General features: G+C 35.0%; 1 protein-coding gene across 1 annotated transcript in view; it reads right to left on the bottom strand.

Annotated features, from left to right (window-relative positions):
- Positions 1-23,085, bottom strand: part of ULK4 (unc-51 like kinase 4) — a 213,386-nt gene that overhangs the window by 107,680 nt on the left and 82,621 nt on the right. The window contains exons 31-32 of the mRNA XM_058833617.1: positions 18,235-18,327; positions 7,926-7,974 (exon numbers count right to left, since the gene is read on the bottom strand). Coding sequence (XP_058689600.1) covers positions 7,926-7,974; positions 18,235-18,327 — 142 coding nt within the window. The remainder of the gene's footprint in view (positions 1-7,925; positions 7,975-18,234; positions 18,328-23,085) is intronic.

Here is a 23,085-nt window from a genome sequence, read left to right as displayed (position 1 = left end):
GGCAGCCAGGAGGGCCAAGTGTGTCCTGGAGGGCATCAGGGACAGCATCACCAGCTGGGCAAGGGAGGGGATTGTCCTGCTCTGCTCTGCTCTGGGGCAGCCTCACTTTGAGTACTAGGGGCAGGTTTGAGCACTACAATGTAAGAGGACATCAAACTATTTGAGTGTGTCCAGAGAAGGATGAATAAGATGGTGCAAAGTCTCAAAAGCAAGACCTACAAGGAGCAGATGAGATCACTTAGCTTGTTCAGCTTAGAGGAGAAAAGGCTGAGGGGAGACCTCAGCATCATTGCAGTCTATGACTTCCTCAAGTGAGGCGGCAAAGGTGAGATGCTGATTTCTCTCTAGTCACCATCAATAAGACACGAGGAAATGGAATGGAGCTGTGTCAGGGGAAGTTCAGATTGGACATGAGGAAACAGAATGGAGCTGCATCAGGGGAAATTCAGATTGGACATTAGGAAAAGATTCCTCACTGAGAGGGTGGCTGGGCACTGGAAGAGGCTCCCCAGGGAAGTGGCTGCAGCACAACGCCTGACAGACTACAAGGAGCATCTGGACAACACTCTTAGTTATATGATGACTGAGGTAGTTCTGAAGGAAGCAGGAGTTGAATACTATGATCTTTACTAGTCCCTTCCAACTGCAGACAATAATATGGTTCTGTAATTGCTCTACCCATGTGCAAAATCACTGCACATCACATGACAACATCTGGGGAAAGAAATCAAATGTCATGGGTTCTTGTTATTAATTGCAATCACAAACTGTTTTTATACATTTTAGGTTCTAATAGTTTTGTTGTCATCTGTTAAGAACACGATAGTTACACATGAATAACTATTAAGAATTCATTCCATGTACGGTGCTAATAATTGGAGAGATCAGTTGACCATAACAGATTAACAACCTAATTCAGCATTAATCAAATATTTATATATATAAACACTTCCTCAGAAACTGCTGACTAAAAGATCACTAAAACTAAAGAAAAAAAATTGTTTCTGAAAATAAAACTTACTATCAGCAGGATTCTTATTCCTGCTAAAAAATTCTCAGGAGAGCTCCACTTAGATATGTTTATTTCCAGGAGTACAAATTCAGATGTGCAGACTTATCCCTTTTAAGTATACACAATTTTCAAGTCAGCAATTTAAAAGAGATAAGTAGTCTCGGGAATCTCATCCTTAAATTGAAAGTGCTTAAGCAAGTTAATAGGGTAATGAAAATTTCTAACATTCCTATGAGAGGAGTCATTTTTTATTCCTAGAAAATTGGAAATTAACATACTGTAACCTATTGTGTTTTACAGGGTCTTCTTTGGTCTACAGAAATACTCCTATTAATTTGATTTTGCATTAAAAAGAGAATAAATATAATACCTTACTGAATGTTGACACAAGACTTCAATGCACTGGTAAGAAATATGTCTGCTTGGACATATATTCTCACTGGTAAAGTGTTCTATTCATAGTAAATTTTACACTTGTATTATATTCATCTTCTTTAAATGGTATCTTGTAATTTTTTCTCATGCCAAATACATAAATTCTAAGATAGTTCTACATTTTTCACTGGTTTCTCCTAAACCCATCTTCGGATTAAATGTCTTTCAAAACTAGCAATTATTTTGCTTTATAAGCTACCCATTAAAATAGGGTTTTGGCATTTTCACTTTCAAAAATCCTCATACATTCCTAAATTGTCACAGCAGTTTTAAATACATTGCAACAGCATACAATTTGACTATTAAATATAGTAGGTTTGAGGAAATGTGCATACTTCAGAGAAAAAAAAAAAAAAAAGAGATCTTCATTATGGATACACTTAAGTTTTGTAACTATAACAAATGTCCATCCTGTAGAAGCCATAAAAATCACTCCTAGAATCTAATTTCAGATACCTTATAAATGCAGGTTTTCCCTAACAGCAGTAATGAACTGGTGAAATACACCAAAAAGAGCCATTGCACTGAACACTTTTGTAACAGCACTGAAAATACAGAGAGGAACAAGAATACCACACACAAAGGTATTAAAATAAATAGTACTTCCTGTTCTTTAAAACACATGTAGGCTAAGCATTCCCAGATACCTTTGCGTTGATTTTTCTACCAGAGAGCTGATTCTAAATTAAAGATTGAGTATGCATACAGACTGGAGTGAGATGTCGAGGGCAATCAATCAGCATCAATATTCTCATACAAGCACAGAGATGAAAGCTTTAAGTCAAAGCTCATTTACAGCATAGAAAACCAAGGGCCCATTCACACAAAATGCTAGAGCTTTTATTGTTTGCCAAATTTACTATCCTAATTTTCTCCAGCAGATGAGCTCCGCTGCATAAACTTGTACTCTTTACAGAATATAAGAGAAAGAGCCTCCTAGTCTCTTGTTTCAAGTACTCATACTGGATGGCTTATGAGTACTTGCAAGAGTTAGAAAAATTCTTCCCATTCTTTCAGACAACCAACAAGATGTGCACCATGCTGGACTAGGAGGTGCTTTCTTTAACAGACACAAGTAAACTAATGCTTCAAATTCTGCAATAACCTCTGATCCATGCTCCTCTATACTTATTATCCACATGGCTGCTAGACAGGAAAATACCTCTACCTCTTCCCTCAAATGTTATATGACTGTAATCTTTCACTAAAAAATAGAAACCAAGCAAAAGAGGAATGATGAGGCTCTCTTCTTTTTCCTCTCCAGTGTTCTTTTTCTCCATTTGTATAGTATTTTCACAGGTAAGACTGGCCATAAAACAACTATTATTTTTAAATCACTCTAAGTGGATGGCTTGGTTACTTTAACTGAATCACAAGGAGTGGAATCTCTGACTATAACCATTTTCTGTGGCTTTCTCCTATTAAAATTCAGAACAAAACACAGAATCCAACCATTGCTTCCACTTGGATGCTATACAACTTCTTTTTCACAACTTTGTTTTTTTTCCTAAGGACTTTGGTTAGAATTTTTTTTTTTAATTAAAAAAAAAATTAAGTGATCTAACTATACCAACAGAAGCTAGTTATCCATGGCTCTGTATCCTCTACTTAGACAAAATTCCCACAAAATCGTTAACTTTCTTGAAAAGAAGTTGTTACACAAGAAAGCTGACACAGCTTGTTTCTTCTTTTAAAGTGCACAGTATCTATCAATTATCTAATTTTTATGTAACTATTACAATTTTTCTTTTAGCTATGCTTAGCTCATATCCTCTCCCTTAGTGATAAATGTAACATTGAACTCTATTTTCAACTGCAATTACAACAAAGTGAGCAAAGCACACCTTCTAAGGCAGGACCAGTGACTGCCACCATAATAAGGATCTTGAAGCACTTTTTGAGTGCTGAAGCATAGGCTGACTGCACTCTATCAAAACCATGACTAGTACATGATCCTCTAATTTAAGATGTCCAATACAGCCATCCCAAAATGCACAAGGACAGTATAAAATTTCAAACCTGTACACAACTAGGAAAAATAAAAATATATGAACAAGAATGCAAAAGGAAATCTATTTTCTATGTCTAAGAGCTTTCCACTGTATTTGAAGGAAAGTAATTTAAAATATGTAATTTTAAAATTAATTTTAAATTAATTTTAAAATTAATTAATTATTTCACAATGTAAACAGAAGAGGTGGACTTGCTTGTGTTAAGAACAGAATGACAGTATAAATAAAACAATCACTGTATTTGAATCTTTAAAATAGATTATGCAGTTTAGACACGAAGACACTGTCTACTTTTTATCATTTTTAATAAGATATCATTTTTAAATAGAGTAATATTCAATTTTACTATAAAGTAATTTTTATTGAAAGACTATGCCTTAAACGTTAGCTGGTTGTTAAGATACAGGAATTTGCCAAAAAAAAAAAAATTTACAACAAAAACTGATGTCTGTGATAATGTGCTGGTGTGACTAAAAGCTACACCAGAAATTTTAATAGGATAAGCACAGAATTAACTACTGGGCTTTAAAAATAGGGTAGCACTGAGCTCCTAATCACAAGCATCACTAACTTTAGTTTTAAAATTTAGCAGCAGAAAAAATAGAATTTCATAAACTAGACAGAATATCTTTTCTATGCAACAGCTTACATTCAGGTAACACTAAATGAAGAGCAGGTAATATTTATGATGTTACCCTTTTAAAAGTAACATAACACAGAAAATAACATTTATGTCAACTTCATTGCTTGTAGCTCAGCAAAATCTTGGTGGCAATCTAAAATACAAATATGCACAATTTACGAAAATGGCAGTAAAACACTTCCAAATCCTTTATCAACCTCATTCCAGCATTGTAACATAATAATCTAAATCAATATTTTGTATGATATAAACTGTATTGAAGGCAGATGACATAGTTTGACATTGCAAAATATATTAGAAACAGAATACTAAGGATGTAGCAGTAAAAGGCAACAGGAAAGTAAAGCATGAAATATATCTCACTGTAACTTTCCTTGCTAAAACCCCTTCTTCATCAACAGCAGCATTTCATATTTATACATCATATCAACCCAAGTTCTGGCATTATTTACATAATAATGGAATTTGGCTCATTGTATTTAATGTTGCTACCAAGGAGGGTTTTCACCTTTTAATTTTTTCTCATTATGACATCAGCTTTCTTTCTGCTTCTCAATCCCTTACTGTCCTGAAAATACCTGTAAATTGTCAATATGTCTCCATTTTTCCACAGATACACATCACTACATTTTCACTGACCACATTAGACCTTATAGTAAGCTTGATTTCTACTCATATTGCAGTCATACCTTCAGATTGTTTTGTAGGACTACTTATAATCTATATAACCACTAGCACCAAGATCTGGGATCATGGCACTGATGAAATTAATTTGCATTCAAGTAAACCATGAAATTCACCTCTGAAGTTCTGTAATGAAGACCTGTATTCAGGTTTTTCACATACTCACAAACCACATCATTAATGTGCACTTCCTAAATGCAACTGAGTGTTGAGAGATGAATGAGTGCAGAGGGCTTACAGGGAATTGGAACTCTATTTAAAGCCTCTTACTAATTAGCTCAGTGACTAAACCCTCGTTCAGGTGAAGATAAATTATGGCTATTCTTTTAGAACAACTCTTTAGGTAGACAGTAACAGATTTTTTTCACTAATCCAGATATTTTTGCTTTGCAACTATAACATTTACAAAATTGCAGTCCTAAGTGACATAAAAGGGTACTTTTCATATGCTTTGACTGAATTCAGAGATCTAACTGGTCCGGAGAGATGACAGAGGAAAAAAAAACTTGCCAAATCTCAGTGTTACTGCTTAGATCACAACATTGGGTAGTGTGCAGTATAAGAGTTAGTATAACTCTACACTGATGAGCAGTGAAAAGCAGCTATATTAAAACTTGTTTCTTGTGAACTGCTCAGTTTCTGCAAGCCATCATGTCCTTGCTACTGTGGTAGCTAGATTAAAGTTAGTGCATTCAATCCCACTTGGATTGTAGCACAGCCTAGAAACAAAGACTGCTCGTGGAAATGCTTTTCAATTTTGAGCCCACAGTATTTCCTTTCAGAGTCTAAGAGAGTCAGTGTCCCATCAGCTGCACTGCAGGAAATAACATGAGCTATATTTAATGATACATAGAAAATACTCATTGGATTTTAAGTCTTGGCATAGAAATTATTAAATTCTAGTAATAAAACATGGGCTACATAGGAATAGCTCTACATTAAATTACTGTCAGTAAAAAATAGAGTATTGACTCTAAAGCATAATTCAATAGTTTAGGGTCTGGTAAAGGTCTAGGTATAATAACACAGAGCTCAACGTTACTATTTGTGCTGATCCTTGAAACCAGTGAAAGTATAAATCCAGACGAAGATTAGTTTATGGAGACTAATGGGAATCAAATTATATGCTATTCCCCTCACCCATATGATTGAAAATTATTTCAGAAACCTGTAATGAAGGAGTTTGTTAATCTGTCCTGTTCAATCCATTCTGTTCAAAAGAAAAACAGCTTAATGATTAATCCTTCCAGGCTGATTTCGTCCCGGCTCCTGAGTTTTACCAACTGCCTAACATTCCTTTGCTGAATTCAGTTCTCTGAAGGGAAAACAGAGGAACATCCTCTGTTGCTACCCTCCTTTGTTGTTTCTGGTGTTACATCTCGCATTCCTTGATCCAAACAAGACCACAGCTCACAGCCAGTGTATTGCTAAAGCTCAAATGATGCATGTGGCAACTGAAGCAATTAGAGGTGTCCACTCTGAACAAAGCATGTTGTAAGGGGAAATATTTTTTTTCTCCCTGAAAGTTACACAATTTTTCTCCAACTCCAATCATAAGCTCAAAGACAGCCATAGGGGTTCAAGAGAGCTGTGAAACCTTGAGAGACCACTAGTCATGCATACAATTTTGAGCTAAACTTCTTTACTCCCTAAAAAAACACTGAACAATTTCTAGAACTCATAAGGTCAAACTGAATGTGGGGAGGTCAGGAGGGAGCATTTATGACTGACTACACTTTGTCCTACTTACAAGGTATGACATAAACACATTTTAAATTCCATGACTACAGATACATTATACAAAAAATTTCAATACCAGGGAATATTTTGAGAGATCATAACCATGTTCAAATATTCATAGCTATAGACTAACATATATATGTATATATATTTAAATGTCAAGATTCTAGCACCTAAGACATTTCAAATATTAACTAAATATTTAAAGATATTAATATGAAACATTTGACTTCCAGATTTTACTGAGTTCCTCTTTTATTACTACCTAAAAGTAGTACTCATCCTAGGTCAAAACTATTTATGAACGACAGTAAAATGAATGGTTTTATTCTCAATACTTATCACAAAAATAAATTTGTACATATATATACACAAAATATCATAAAGCCTGTGTTCTGTATGCTGCTAGAAAAGCATATCTCATCATCACTAACAAGGTTACTTTAATAAAAAATGGCTTATCTGGGTATGCAGTATTAAAGAGATTCAAAATGATAGGCAGTAAAATAAATCACTGCAAAGGAAGAGTAAAGATTAAAATACTGAAACTTAAGAAAGGAATATCAAAGTTGATTCAGAATCCCATTTATGAACCTCATCTACCCTGAATAAGACTGAATTTCAAGAATTACACAAAAGCAAGAAGAAAATCTGCCCGCACTACATAAATTATGTGTATTTACTTATAATGCATATTTAGTATTCATCAGGAGCATGCTTACAGGACAGGACACTTACCTGATACAACTTCAGGAGCTTTGAAATTAAAAAAATAACTAAAGACTGGAATTCAACAATGAGAAGGCTAATGGAGAGCACAGTACCCAGCTTCCAAACTAGGCTAAATATCTCTCTTCTTCATTAACAAATTAATTTTGCAACATTTCAGAGAAACAAAACCTAGAGTTTTCATGACCTTTATAAGTGGCAGATTCTATTTAGGGATGGAAGTTCCACATATGACTATCTCAAAATCATATCCTTGATACTTTATATTGAAAGAAATTCTAAAAGCAAATAGTGGGATTTGAGACTACCATGTCAACAGTATTAAATCTATATTTGATGCTATTAAAAAAAATGCAACTTCCTCAGCATTTCTTGTATGGATTTGGCAAATATATAGTTATAATTAAGAATAAAGCTCATAAATTCTATTTTTCAGAGGATTTTTTGATTCAAAAAAGAATAGAAACTTCTTAAACAGGTGGATTAGTTGGCAAGAACTTCCTAGATGTCTGCTTACTCTAGATTCTTTTGTTTTGTTAGACTGTTCCATTTGATTTTACCAACATATTATTTTATCAACATTGCTAATGAAACTTACTAGTTAGACATGATTTCAGAGATAGGACAACTATCTACTAGAATATATGTCTATATTAAAAATTATTCTTACCAAGATGACTTGAAAAAGAACTGGAAAAAGATGGATTTCTTCCATGAAGCTGTAAAAACATATTTTAAGATTTATTTAAGAACAGAGGAAGTGAATTCTTATTTAACACACTAAACTTACAAGAGGAACAGAGCAGTAGAACAGCTGTTGCCAAGATCCATGACCCAGAACCTTAGCCTTTGACTAGCTCTCAACAAAAATGACCTCCTTTCAGACATTAAACAGAAAAAGCAATGTTATACTGCTTTGGAAATTACTTCCAGGTCTGCTTTCAAGTGGGTAGAACAGTAATTAATTTAGCATATTTTAATGGCAGTAATTAATAAAATACTGTAACTATAGCACCACACATACTATGAAACAGAGTGCACCATTAAGTGTTTGAATTAATAGACTCAGCACACACAATGAAATCATAAATATGCTGTGTTTTTTTTTTAAAGAATGCCATGTTAACTAACTTCTTGGGTTTAACATATGATACTTTTGTCAGACCCTTGAAAATGCTGAGCAGTAGTGGCCCAAAATAAACCACCTATATTCTCCTGCATTTCAAAATCAGACAAAACCCAGCATATATATGCTTAAAGAAAGAATATTCTCAAAAATCAGTAATACTTTACATTAATGCAGTGTTTTCTATTCTTAGAGCACAAAGTACTGTATTGGTAAAGCATGTGTGTCACACACGATGAAGACATATGAGTCATGTTATTACATGCTTTTAACTGTATTCTATTGTCTAATTGGAATGATTGTCACCTTTTCTTACACACTGTACTAAATGCCTATTCACTAAACACTGCAGAGAACACCCAATTGCGTATTTAAAAAATTTTTCCTGTGTCACCATAATGTCACTGAAGTGCTTCATAAACAATTGGTTTAGCTTTGTGACACAGCAAAGATAAGACCGAATTAAGAAGCCCATGTAATAAATGCTGAATTCAAACACAGAGGGCAGGTATGGGATCTCAATGTACAACACTACAAAATTGTCTTGCCAGGAGTATGTCAGTTAAAAATACCAAGTTATATTACACTGTTCACTGTGAATAAACAGGAGTTATATTTGACTAAAATAAGTATCTAATTTCATGTTTCAGGTTTTACTGTGTAAAATTCTATAATGGCTTCTGGTAAAACAATAATCAGATTAATTCTGTTTGATAAACTATTTGTTAAAAAGTGCTGCGTTCTGGGGCTGCAGGATCATGTCCAGGCAGGCTACAGTTACCAGTGACCAACATGGGACACCAACGAGATGGGCTTCTGCTCAGGAAACCATTTATTCAGCACAGGAACCAACTCAGCTTAAATCCAGAGACAGAGAGCCCCAAAGAGAGGCAGGGTGATGGGTTTTGTGGGACAGAGCCAGGGTGGAGTTGAAGGTCAGGGTCTAATAGGGACAGAGTAAGGGAGAAACCCCAGGGGCTCAAACCCAGTCAGAACACCCTGGGCTGCCACCCCACGAGGGGTCCAGGGTGCAGCAATTCTTCCTGGGCTCACAGGGCCCATCTCCTGAGGCAGAGGGATGGAATCCACTCTTCCTGAGCTTTAAAGCTATGCCTCTCACTTTAATAATGCTTATCTGAAACTAAATCTTTGCCTCCCTGGGCAGGGGGCACCTCACAAAAAAGAACTCATATATACCTAAAATCACATAGTTCCATTTAAGAGTTTAATTCATGTCCAATAAGATAAGAGGAGAAGGTGTTATTTTTATGGATAGTATAAGCTAAAATACTGGATGTGAACTGAAGCAGCTAAAAGGAATTTCATATTCTCCTCTATGAACTTAATGAAAAAAATCAGAGGGGGTTAGAACAGACATCCAAAGGTTATAAAAGAAATGCTTCATTTAGATTAATGCCATCCATAAGAGTCCTGGCTGTTCATATTTGCTGGAATCATGTCTTCTAAAGGAAATACAATAAGGAATGAAAGCCGTGCTAAGAGAACAACAATATCTACGAATAACTCAGAATTACTTCTAAGTAATGCAGATATATGCATTATGTATGAATAATGGTTTACTTTTTCATACTGTTTTTCTATTTCTCTGATCCTTGCCTTCACCTAAATAATGATAATGTAATAATGATTTTATGGTAGAGAAACCGTATGATTCAAGGGTGGGAGAAAGATCTGTTGCATTGTACAGCACTGGCATGTGGACTTGGAGACAAGTAAAACACATCCACTAAACTGTCCAAAACATAAAAAACCAGTATCATTTTATGCACCCACATATAGACATTTAACAAAACTAAGTAACAGCCTTGTTCAAACAAATGTGCTCATTTTTTCTTGCATACAGAAATGTTATCCTCAACAGAGGGAAAAGAGTTTTGGTAAGGAAAGAAACTCATTATTTTTAAGTTTAGGAGCTTAAATTTAAGGACTATTTCTCTTCTTATTAAATTGGGGGAAATTTTTTTTTGTATGCAATGGAAAAAACTTACTTTCATAGGGCAGGAGAACATGAAAGCTAATCTCCTCTTGGCCATCTAATAACCCTTAAATAGACAGTTACAGCAGCTTGGACACAGGCAGGTCATAAGAGAGTCCCAGGATTACAGATAGAAAGACTTATTATATTTGAGGTTCATTTCCAGAGCCAAATCTACTAGTTAAATTAAAAGCATAGTCCATGCCTGCAAAACAGAATTTTGCTGATGTAGATATTACAATACTGAATGTAAAGAAAGTCATTTAAACACCACAGACTCCCAAAAAGAGCAGCTACTGTAACAGAAATCATCCTGACAAAATGAAGTTTTGCCAGCACAAGCCTACTTATGCTTAGGGCTTATTGGAATTACTTACCCCAGCAAAAGCTGCTTGCTTTGCTACATAAGCAGCATTTAAACTGTGAACACATTAGCAGTAAAATACAATCAAATACCAAGAATAGCTAAGCAATCCAAGTTTAGGTAAATTATGAAACAATTGTTTTCAAACACTGGAAGCGGTCACAATTATTACAGCATTACAAAGTCAGCACTACTTTTTGCTGAGATAAGCTAAGACAAAACCAGCGCCAATAGGTCTGTTCTTAAAGGTCACCTGCCAACCTTTATGATTGAAACAATAAAAAGCTGCAGCCTTGAAAGAAAATTATACACATAACTTAGCTAAAGCATAAAGTCACATCAAGCACTGCATGAAGACAAAGCTTAAAGCTGATTTATCCCAACTTTGCATATATGTGCTCAAGCAAGAGAGTGACTTCATCACACTCTTCATTGCTGTTCTACATAGTTTTATGTATTGGAATTTAAGACAATAGGAATTGTCTCAAAGCTGGTAAAGGAGGAGTTTAGCTATGGGATTTGTTTCATAGAATGTCCATATTCTAAACCACAAGTATTTTTGTTCTTCATAGACTGTTACATAATTTATATTAAATTAGATTCTACCCTGTTTGGAAAACATACAGAATCATCATGATATGCATATGCAAATCATAATACTAAATAAAAATACTAACTATTTCCATCTCATTTATATCTATATATAAATAAATACTGCTGGCTCAAAAGATCTGATTTTAAAAGACTTACTATCAGTACAATCTGAATTTTCAATATACTAACAATTTTCTGAATGAGACTGTGCCTCCAATTTTGTTTTCCAACAATATGTGAGATCTGTTTTTCTAAGAAATCCTAAATTCCATTCTTGAAAAACAAAAATCTACTGCACAACACTAAGCACAAAAGGCTTTTTTTACAGGTTTGATACCTTAAAAATTTAAAAGACAAAAAATGTGATGTTATCAGAGAGACACTTTAGAGAAAAGTTGAATGGGGAGGTGTGGAAATCTGGGAATTGAAGACATTCTAAGCTGAACAAATGAGTAGAAATTATTCTGCAGAACTGAACTGGTGGATATGCACAAAGCAAGTACCAAGACATTCATTTTAAAGGGATGAAATGTCAACTCTAAGACAGATTTTTGAGCCCTACTAAGAGCTCTTAAAAAATAGGCATGACTGTTCAGATTGCAAAGGCTGTGGGAGACAGCTAAAGGAGAAAATATTCCAGAAATTTATGAAGTAGTGTGATTCTTTTTAACTGTAAGATAATGGTACAAAATTAAGTAGCAAGTGATCAGCTCAGACAAAGAAATACAAAGAAAACACCTGAAGGTGATAAATCTTTATATGCATGTGGTTATGTTATAGAATAACTATTTATGCTGGAAGTGATTTGTGAAATATGTCTTTCAGTCCACATAAAATAAGATTACTCCTTAATAGCTACCATCTACAGAACACCACATCATCTTATATGGGTTCTGGAAGAAAACCTCATAGGTGGCTGAGAAAGCCTCCAGAAAATATTTCCACACATTTGACTCCTTCCTGTAATCTTCTCTGGGCACCTACTATTGAACACAAGAGAATGGACTGGACAGTGGTTTAGATTTGTTTCATGCTGTACCAATGATTCACGGCAGGACTGAATTCACTGAAGTCTGCAGCTCTAGCTGTAGCAACCCAACCAGCTGACTCTTCATTTGCTACTTATATTCACAAAGCAAAAAATTTACTATTGAAAGTAAAAGTAGCCAAGAATGAATGATATTTGCTCCTTTTTAATGCTTTACATTATTTGAACCTTCCAATGTGACTATTTTCAAAAATTCACTTAACAGTAACATCAAATATTTATCTCATATTTTTACAAGTTAGACATTCAGTAATTGATCAGCAACACGAAAGAGGAAACAAAATTACAGGTTTAAGGTTAATAGCTTATTTCTTTACTAAAGGGGAGCTTTTATAAAATGTAACACTAGGAATTGTGTTTTACATTAAAAATGGTGATTAGTATTACAGTCTGTACATGACTAGACTATGAGAACTCCCTTGCAGTAATGAACTCTGACCACTGCCTTTGATTTGAATTACAATGATGTGCGACTTGACAACAGTGTTATTAGCTGACACAAAACTTAACATTTCAAGAGTCTGTTTCTGGCCAAGTCCTCCTGCCTGATGTTTTTTGATAAAGCAGCATAGATGCAAACATTACACCAAACAGTAGGAACAGCAAGCTCATAAAAATTCTCTGCTGTTTTATATTACCATTACCTCTCTAAAAGGAAAATCAGGGTTTTTACAGCTCAATTTCCATAGATGTGAAACTAGCATAATCAAAATCAAAATCAGGTTCTAAATCTACATAAACATTCCCCAAAGTTCTAATAAAACAGTTTCATCCTCTGGCAATCTCCCTAAATCCATCTGGATTGTGATTTTCTCATTAATGTTGTACACCTCTAACATGTAATTCTACTGTTCAGTTGAGCTGGACTAGGCCCTAAGGCTTACCTGCTATCAGAACTACTCCATTTTATTTTATCCATATTCATTATAGAAAATAAAACAACACATAAAAACAGAGAAGTAATTTAGAAGGAGATAAGCCTACTTTTTAAAGTGAGCACTTCAACCTTAAACTAGGAAATTAAAATGACTAATGAGAAAAACAGAGTGATTTTAAAGCAATTAATATAAGACCACATTAATCAAGGAGAGCACTAAAGCACTAGTCCTCTAGTATAATGGCAAAGAAACTACATCAGGTTCAAAGACAATCTATGCACAACACCAACAAATTAACTGAATCACTATTCTAGCAATTAAAAACACCACACTGAACTCCAAAAAGTTTGGGTTTGGTTCTGTTTGGGGTTTTTTACCGTTTGTTTTCTGAAATCCAGGGCAAAGATTTTAGACCATTTCAGAATATAGTGAAACATAACTAAACACTGATGTAGATCATAATAGTGTATGAAAAGATGATCAACTTATAACTAACATAGCCTATGTGCCTTTTATGGTCTTTAATAGATGATGCATAGGTACAAAAAGTAGCATAAACTAAGTTTGAAAATTGGCGAATTCTTGGGTGATTCCAAAGACACTATGACAGTTACTTTGCTTGGTCAAGACAATATGTTGCAACATATGAGGTTGATCCATCTATCATCCTCATAGGTAGATTTAGAAGCATTTAGAAGCAGCAGATTTGTTTATATTGTTGATCTTCAGCACCTTCCTATTTTGGTTTCTGATGCTTTTTCCTTTTTTTTACTGCAGCTTAATGTTTGTCTGGAAAATTTATTTTTAAGGAGACGAGGTGAGAAAGGTTACTTCATTTGGTCCCCTGTCCTTCATCATACATCTAAGAAGGGTGCCTTACTATTAGATTTTAGTTAGGTGTTTCTCCCTCAGGAAATGACCTTAATAGAATACTGGAATGTGTCCCACTTCCATGATCATTATCTGATGCAATATCTGACATTCCCTCCACTTCTATTCTATTACCTTTACTGTCTCCCTTGCAACCAAAATTGTCTCTTTTAGCAACCCATAAAATTTAGACTCCATAATTTAGAAATTTTAGCTTTCAGATAAATATATTAATGTCACCAAATGCTATGAGTTTCTGACTGAAGGTAGGCCAAGTAGCTGCCTAAGAGAGCACGCAGCTACATCTCATAAGGTTCTTTGTAAGGTCAAAAGGCAGCTTAAGAATCATGACCCAGTAAAAGTTTCCTGGAGTAGCACAGTATAGATTCTATTACAACAGTCAAAACATTTAAGAGCAGCTAATTGGTATATCATACAGGTATAGGTATATCTTAGTTTTAAGAGAAACTAAGAAATTCACATAAACTCCTCACTACTAGGAAAAAAATCCCAGCAATCTGATCATTGCAGACCACAGCAAGGAGCATAAAAGACTCAAAGCAGAAACAAAAAAAAACCCAACCCTTTATAGATTATGTCTGACTTCCTATCTATGCATATAACTTATACATTAAGGTGGTATAATTTTTTTGTGTGTATATGCACAAAAGGACAAGTTACATATGATACTGTTCTTTCTAAATGCAGACTTTGCATAGTTACATCACACCTCAGCCTGCTGCAGACATTTGCTCCCACTGTGAGTTCTATTCCTCCAAAAACACTTTACACAGGCAGAGTTCACCAAGAGCAATTAACACAAAGGGAAAAATGACTAATACAGATTTACAGTAGTCTGGAAATTAATCATTAATTGAAGCTACAACTTTCCTTAATATCAATGATCGCTTTTGAAATCAGCAGTCTCAATATAGCTAAATATGAACTCTGCTATTAATTCTTACACTGGTTTTAACGTTCACAATCTTTCTTTATCACCAAACACTAAAAATTCTTGAAGACAAGGCAGTAGGTATTTAGGAGAGCCACAACAGAATACTACTAAAAGGTTTAAAGCCAGACTACTTGCTTGGAACCAAGTATAAAACAGGCAACTGATGGAAAAATTCGGTTCAAAGCTTACTCTTCCAATATCTGCTATTTTCTTATTAAACAAACTCTAAGTGAGGTTGTATCAGACGGCAGTTGTTGTGTGATGTAAAATCAGGTACAAAAGGGTACCTGATTCAATTATACTCTAAGCCATTCAGGTCAAAACAGACAAGAAAACACTTATCCTTTTCTGAAACTGGATTTTCTTCCTGTGGATGCTCATATGATCAAATGTCCAAATAATTAAAAGTGTCCCCAGAAACACATTAAAGTTGGGGTTTTTTACAGCTACCATCCTACACAAGAGAGAACTTACATTGGTGAGAGATCTAATTCTGTAACACACTAATGGGATATCAGTAGAGTTTTTCACTGCTAAATTGAAAAGCAATGGAGTGGAAGCGCTCCCACAACAGAGAATGTTAAAAATTACCTCAACAGTGGAGCAATGGCAAAGAGTACAAAGTATTTTTTGTATTATAAAATACTAATTAAAGGAATTCAAAACACGTATTGTAACTACATTATTTTATCATAAGCTTAAAAAACATCAAAAATATAATTGTATTTGAATATCTGTGTCTATGCCATATATAACAAACAACCTGTAATAGAAAACAGAAATGTCCAAAAGTAGTAGGAAGAAGATGGAATGTCTTTCCTCTAATATCACAATTTAGTTAATTTACAGTATCAGCTATGAAAAAAGGAAACAAAAAAAAATGGAGTGCATTTGTCTCCTTTTAAGTGCTAAAATAAGAACTGCTCAAATGCAGATGCCTCTATCAGAGAGCAAACAGGTAAAACCCGAGCTGACAGTAAGAAGAGTGATATGCAAGAAAATCAGTAGAATTAATTAAGAGCAAGAAAGTGAGAATCTATTAGCTGAACATGTCTGAGAACAAGCTTTCATATGGAACAAACTAAATAAAAGCACACTAGCCCTTGTCCTCATTCCAATTCACCCTTTATTTCAGAATAGTATTATCAATAACTATTTTCAAAAGACATTGCAACAGCAAGGTAGATACTAATTTAAAATTTTGCCATTTTACAATCTTTTTGCTACTACCACTTTTATTCATTTAAAATTGCAGTAAAAAGCATTCATCCTTGAAAGCCAGGCATTGTGGATAAAAGGTAAGCTTGAAGAAGCCATAGAGACTCAATGCAGCGATTCCCATCACCATCGGTATCATCAGTACTAAAATGCAGTAGAGTTTTTCCACAAATAACAAGTTAAATCCCACAGGATTTGTGTCCAGTGTTATTTATTTACTCCCCATCACAATTTTTGCAGCTACTTTCCATCTGTCTAATGAAAGGAGCAAAGAGAGCATATGCCTTGAGTAATTTTGAGCTTCACGAATACTGATTAATTACTCATAGAACCAAAACAGAACCAATTGTGATATAGTATTTACTATAGCATGTACCTCGTTTCCATTTTGTTCACCAGCAATTTGTATGAATATGAATATATTATTCACCTTCCTTGTGCTTTTGAAGCATTGGCTACTTCCTGCAAAATTTATTGGGAAGCCAAAGAATAAGGAAAAAGATAAACCAAGGGAATTGCCTAAACTGTGCTCCTTTAGAAACCCAGCCAAACAAATGATTTAGTGAAAGCAAAAGAGGACCTGTAAAGAATGTGAGAAACACAACAATTACAGATGGCTTATAATCTGGAATCTGACAGCCAGTCCTTAAATATGAGTGCTGGACATACTGGTAGTTCAAATTATTAATAGTTCATTAAATATCTGCAGCTGCTCTTTAATAATATTAAGAAAAAAATTCCAGTGTGATGCCAGATGACCATGAGGATGAACGTGCATCCTCAATCTACCTGCATTGGTAGATTGTGCCATACATAATGGCAAATATCTATGATTTCTCAAGTAAAGCAAATTGAGTACAGAGAGGAAATGTGCTACTAATATAACCAGAATTCTGGCTACAGAAGTATTTTTCTTAACTCTTAAATTTCTAGAATAACTCTGGATTAAATCTAAAAATGGAAAGCTATTCTCTTTGTTTCTAGAATACGTAAAATCCTAATACTAGCCTGAATAGCTTCTTTATAATGAAAACTGTTTTATACAATTCAAAACATTTAAAATCTCAAGCCACTCTATTTCCTAGTTAATTTGTAGTCTACTTAGTATATTAAAGCACCATTCCCAGTAGCATCATAAAAGATTAAAAGAGGATGTTTCATCTTTTGTAATAAAAAGTGGGAAAACAAATTAAATTTCCTTATGGTTCTTTTTTTTTCTTGTGCTGATTTCAATCAATCAAAGCAAGACAGTACAATACTCAGCAACCTCTGAGCCATAACACTATCAGACACCACAAATAGACAATGGCCAATGACAAGAATAATCACATTTTTTTGGGCATATCCAGGTAGACAGATCCTTCCTTGCTATGATCAAGTTTAAGTTGTATGACACAGTTTTGGGGTTTTTTTCTGTCCATCACAGTCTAAATTTTGGAACAAGAAGGAAGAGTTATTAAGATACTTCTAAACATACTGAGTCTACCTATACCAAAAATTAAAATCTGTATTTAGGAATTTGAAGGGTAGATATATTTGCAGGAGAACTGACCAGCTTTCAAGTGAATTGACTGGTGTAAATATTTAACAAACACATCACCTTTGTCCACAAATATGTTTAGCTGAACAACAATTTTGATAATATTTTAGGTTTGGTTTGGGGTTTTTGTACATTTTTAAAGATAATTTTAATGTTAAAATTCTTCCAATTTTGTCTTTAATGTTTCATTGGCTAAATCCACATAAAATAACCAGGATCATATAAAATTAACACAAAAGATGTGTTCTATAATTAACACTCTCCAATGATTTTTCTAAATCAGAGTGCTAGTCAAAGTAGTACAATAGTGAGATCTGCTAATTCCTAATAGGAAAGGAGAAATTGAAACAGAAGGAAGCCAGAACAACAGAGAATGTGAAGTTGTATCACCTCACGGAAGCAGGGCTGCGCTCAGTCAGGGCCACCAGCAATTTTAGAGCATACATTGGCACAGGGTCTGGAGCCAGCAGAAGGTGCTCATACCTGAAAGGCAAGGTGGGAAAGGGGCAGAAACAGTGGGGGAAAAAAAAGTCAAGAGATACACGTCAAAAATTATATTAAAAAATCATTATTTCCCATTTCCAGACTTTATAACTACAATGGAAATACAAAGCTGTTTCAGATCGTATAGAGCAACAAACAAGACTCACTTAGAAACAGTATTTTAAAATCAGATTAAATTTAAAAGCAGCATTAATAAGAGAATATACTTTTAGAAAGAGAGATAATTATAAAATATGTAATAATATGCATGATTCTGTTCATGTGTATATATATGCACATAGATATGTACATATATAGATGTGCAGGTCATATATATAAAACATGCATGTTTTATAACTGTAAGTTATAGCAAAATATATTTATAAGATATTCACCTTGTCTACATGCACAAGATTTATTTATTGATTTATACTATTTTATACATAAAAAATCTGTTCTTCAAGAGACAAGTAGTAAATGAGCCTCAAAATATCAGGTAGAAGATTTATTGAGTGCTTAGGAAGATGCAACCAAATTATATATGATTAAACTCTATATTTTGTATACATAGTTATTTTTCTCAAAATTGAGAGAAACTCACATTAAGGTTTACATTTTATCTCAAATTTCAAAAAATATTGCTTTCACTGCAGCATAATCTAATTCTCCAAGTAATATAGGCCAGAAGAATATAAAAGTAGTCCAAAGCAATGTTTACTGAGAGCTGTGAAGGAAAACAAACCAAAAAAAACCTCTTTGAAACATTTCCAAGTATCACCTCATGGAAATCTTGGTAAGGGAAAACAGGCTGCTGAAAAACAAAATGAATCTTGCTGTAGCTACTAACATTCTAGAGATACCCACGCAACACACGGGGCTAATTTTACTGTATTTAAACAAAAATGTATGTGGATGGCAGTAGGACACAATAATGGAAGTGAAAAAGATGTAAGCATAGCAAACCGCAGACTTAGCTATGTCAAAACACAGTCTTTGATTTCAACTAGTCCTACTCTGTGGGGTGCCCCTGCCCAGGGAGGCAAAGATTTAGTTTTAGATAAAGTGTTGAAGTGAGAGACATAGCTTTAAAGCCAGGGAAAAGTAAATTCCACCCTCTGCCTTGGGTGATGGGCCCTGTGAGCCCAGGAAGAATTGCTCCACCCTGGACCCCTCCTGGGGTGTTCTGATTGGGTTTGAGCCCCTGGGGTTTCTCCCTTACTCTGTCCCTATTAGACCCTGACCTTCAACTCCACCCTGGCTCTGTCCCACAAAACCCATCACCCAGCCTCTGTCTGGGGCTCTCTGTCTCTGGATTTAACCTGAGTTGGTTCCTGTGTTGGTGACGTCCCAGTAACTGGATTCCTGAGCTTAACCAGAGACCCATCTCGTCGCCTTCCCATGTCGGTCACTGGTGGCTGTGTAACCTCCCTGGACAAGACCCAGCTATTGCAGCAGAATGCCACACTACTCCAAATACATGGAAGTAATAGAACTGGAAGTGTAAAACTTAATTTGCAAAAAAAATACCAATGAAGAATTAATCAAGAACAAATGAAAGGATGAATTGTAACATGGTAGGTTACCATGTTATGAGCAACAAAATGCTTTCACAAAAAGAAAAAACAGTAGTGTTCTGGTAGAGGGAGGGGGAATCATGCAAATCACTAAAAATTTTACTTCACGTCTTGAGATCCCTAGTGCTGTCTGAACTGAGGAACCTGGATCACTTCCCACCGCCTTCATGCTAGCATGTACCCTACTGTGTGTTGGCTCTTCCCCTCTCTGTAGGCACCACACCTCAGCATTCTGACTTGTGCAGGAAGGAAATCTAGAGGGAGATGCTTTGCTTGCCTGTGACAAGGAGGGACAAGCACGCTGGCCATGCAGCCTTGATGTAGTCTGTGGGAGTGGGAGTTCCTTCACACTCCTACACAAGCACACAGCCTATGGGAAATGTGTCATGGCTACTACACACTTGAATGTGCCACTGTAAGGTTGCAAACCACATTAGAATATCTACAGAATTATTAGTTCTTCAGGTCTTTAGTGGTTAAACTCTCTCTTTTACAAAGAACAGATTCCAGTTCCCCCAAAAATTCCATTTCTCACTGGTCAGTAAAAAGTCTCTTAATAAGAGAATATTGCAATACATTAGTGGACACTGATTCCAAGAGCCCTACATATGAGCAATACATATTCCTACCAAACATAATGGGACTTGCAATTTTATTTTTTTTCAGTCGATAACTAAATCTTCCAAAACAATCAAAGATGATATCAGGTGATTCAGGTGCCAGAAGTCATCTTCCACTGCATAAGACATGGATTTTAGTCTCCAAAACTGTAATTCCTAACAGTAGCAACAAATGAATCAACCATGATAGCTTAAAAATTGAACACTTGGCAATATACTTGTTTATATAAACACATCAATATGATCCATTAATAGAGTACACCTTAACAGTCTTAAGCTTTCTAAGTATTACGCTTGAGAGACACTATTATTACTTAGAACACTTAGCATCCTAATTTCTTGAGGTTCAATAAAAAAGTCTCACTTCACTTCCTTTTCCTTGAAACTCTCCTCTCCCCTCTGCCAAGACAATACAAGAAAAGGATATTTCTAAGGGAAGGTGCAGTGATCCATCAAACCAAATACCACATGAGAAAACGCAGATTACTAGAGTCAATGTCTTAGCAATTAATATAAACACATTGCCTGAATAAAGGCCATTAGGAGCTATGAATATATGAATCTTCTTAGAAGGGAAAATACACCATGCTTGAGATACTTTATTAAATGAATGAGTCATCAAATGATTTCACTGCCACTTCATAACACAGAGCAGTTTAGTAACAGTAGCTGTAGAGGGCATTTTATAAGGGTTTTGTGAACTCCAGTTACTACACTCTAAGGAGTTATTTTGTCAATCTTTTCTATAAACAGCCTTGACAAAAGTACCTAAATATTAAGGGATGTAGACTCTCTTAAGCTCTTAAAAAAAGAATATGATGTCAAGTATCCTGGATTTCAAACTTGTAGAACTGGCTTGGTAGCCTACTGAGAACAAGCTACATAAACCTTCAAATGAAGTAAAATTTTATTTACACATTTCTCTCTGTTTGCTGATTCTGGCTCAATTTTTAATGACATATAACTAGGAATATTAGTAATTAAAATTAAATAGAGCTGATGCTTCAATTTTTGATTAAAAAATCTGTATATAAAGCATTTGCCATGTATTCACTGTCTGTAGCTGTAGGTTTCATTTTGGTTATGAAACGTTCAGGAAAATAATCTTTCAATGAACTGAAACTTAATGACACTGTTTCATTCAATCAAATCAAAACCCTATGAGGAAGCTAACTTTGTGATCTGTAAATGCACAAATATTTAATGGAATTACCATTGATAGTACAGAAGATGAGAAAAAAGTAGTAATCAATGCCCTCCTGCATTTATCTCAAAATGAAGTCTATTTATATTTTATGCATAGTGACCCACATTCTATTTCAAGAGTCAGTTTTACATTTAAACAAATTAATTTGAGAAGGATATTTATAGGAATAAAATAGACACACAAATGTATAAGATTACAATCTTCCCCAAAAAGAATATCCCATATGAAAACTGGATGTCACTCCCTTCCATATTCAACAGCTCTCAGTTCTCAGTAGATTCAAACGGTGTAGAAATATCTTCTTCCCTCCACAGACTGCCCATGAACAAATGGCCATCACATTTCTCTTTTGACTGTCCTCCAGCTGAGTCAGATTCTGTCCCATCCCTTACCCAGTAACAGAAAGACTAAACGGTATGAGCAAAAAGCTCTTCAGCCTCCTATCTCAGCTTCAAGAGATTGCAAGTTTTCAAGTAACCCATATTTCTCAGGATAGAGCTTCACATTATCTTTACAAGTAGATTACACTGACTCTTAGAACCCCTCCCTTCTCATTTCTACTAATGAGATGGGGAAACTGATTCAGGAATTACATAAACCCTCGATCCAAGATTCTGAACTGCTGCAAGACCCTTTGTCATACACCTGCTGTACAGCACATGCTGAGTTGGCACAAGTGAAGTCCCCAACACAGGATCATATTTAGTCTCAGGCCGAAAAGCCCTTCCGCTCAACTGAGCTAGTAAGTTTGGAGACAGATGTCTATTGGCTGGTTTCCTTCTAATTTGTAATTAGCATGACACATCCCTCCAAACACACATCCTCCAGTTCAATGAGAAACAGTGTATAAGACGGACATGTCTACAAATGGCAAGTTTCAGAGCAAGGACAGAACTCCGTCTCCTTTGACTTCAAGTCTCTTCCCCTGTCTGAAGAAAATTATCTGACAGCTTTTAATAATGCATATACCCTATTTTAAAAATAATATTTCCAGTTGCCATTTTAATTTGTACTGATACATTCTACATTTCCACAAGATAAAAAATGTGAAGAGAGGTGTTGGAAATAAATTTCTCTGCTGTAAGAACAGTAAGATTTCCATCCAGTTCTCTGTCACAGAGAAAAGTTTAAATACCTTGCATGGATAAAATTTTGGTCCTCAAACTGCAAGAACATTACTCAATTAGCAGAGAAAATCTCACATTTGGAAAAGACACTGTGTTTCTGATCATAATCCAGCATCCATTCTTCCAGCCTTCTTCCATTTATTTAATGTAGGGGTGGAGAATGATTTTCTCACTTAGGGCAGCTAAATATTGGCCATTATTAACTTTTGAGGACCACATATGAAAATACA

This window comes from Poecile atricapillus, chromosome 2 (assembly GCF_030490865.1).
Source record: "Poecile atricapillus isolate bPoeAtr1 chromosome 2, bPoeAtr1.hap1, whole genome shotgun sequence".
Taxonomy (NCBI): domain Eukaryota; kingdom Metazoa; phylum Chordata; class Aves; order Passeriformes; family Paridae; genus Poecile; species Poecile atricapillus.
Note: the sequence above shows the minus strand (reverse complement) of the source record. Positions and strands in the feature narration are given on the sequence as shown.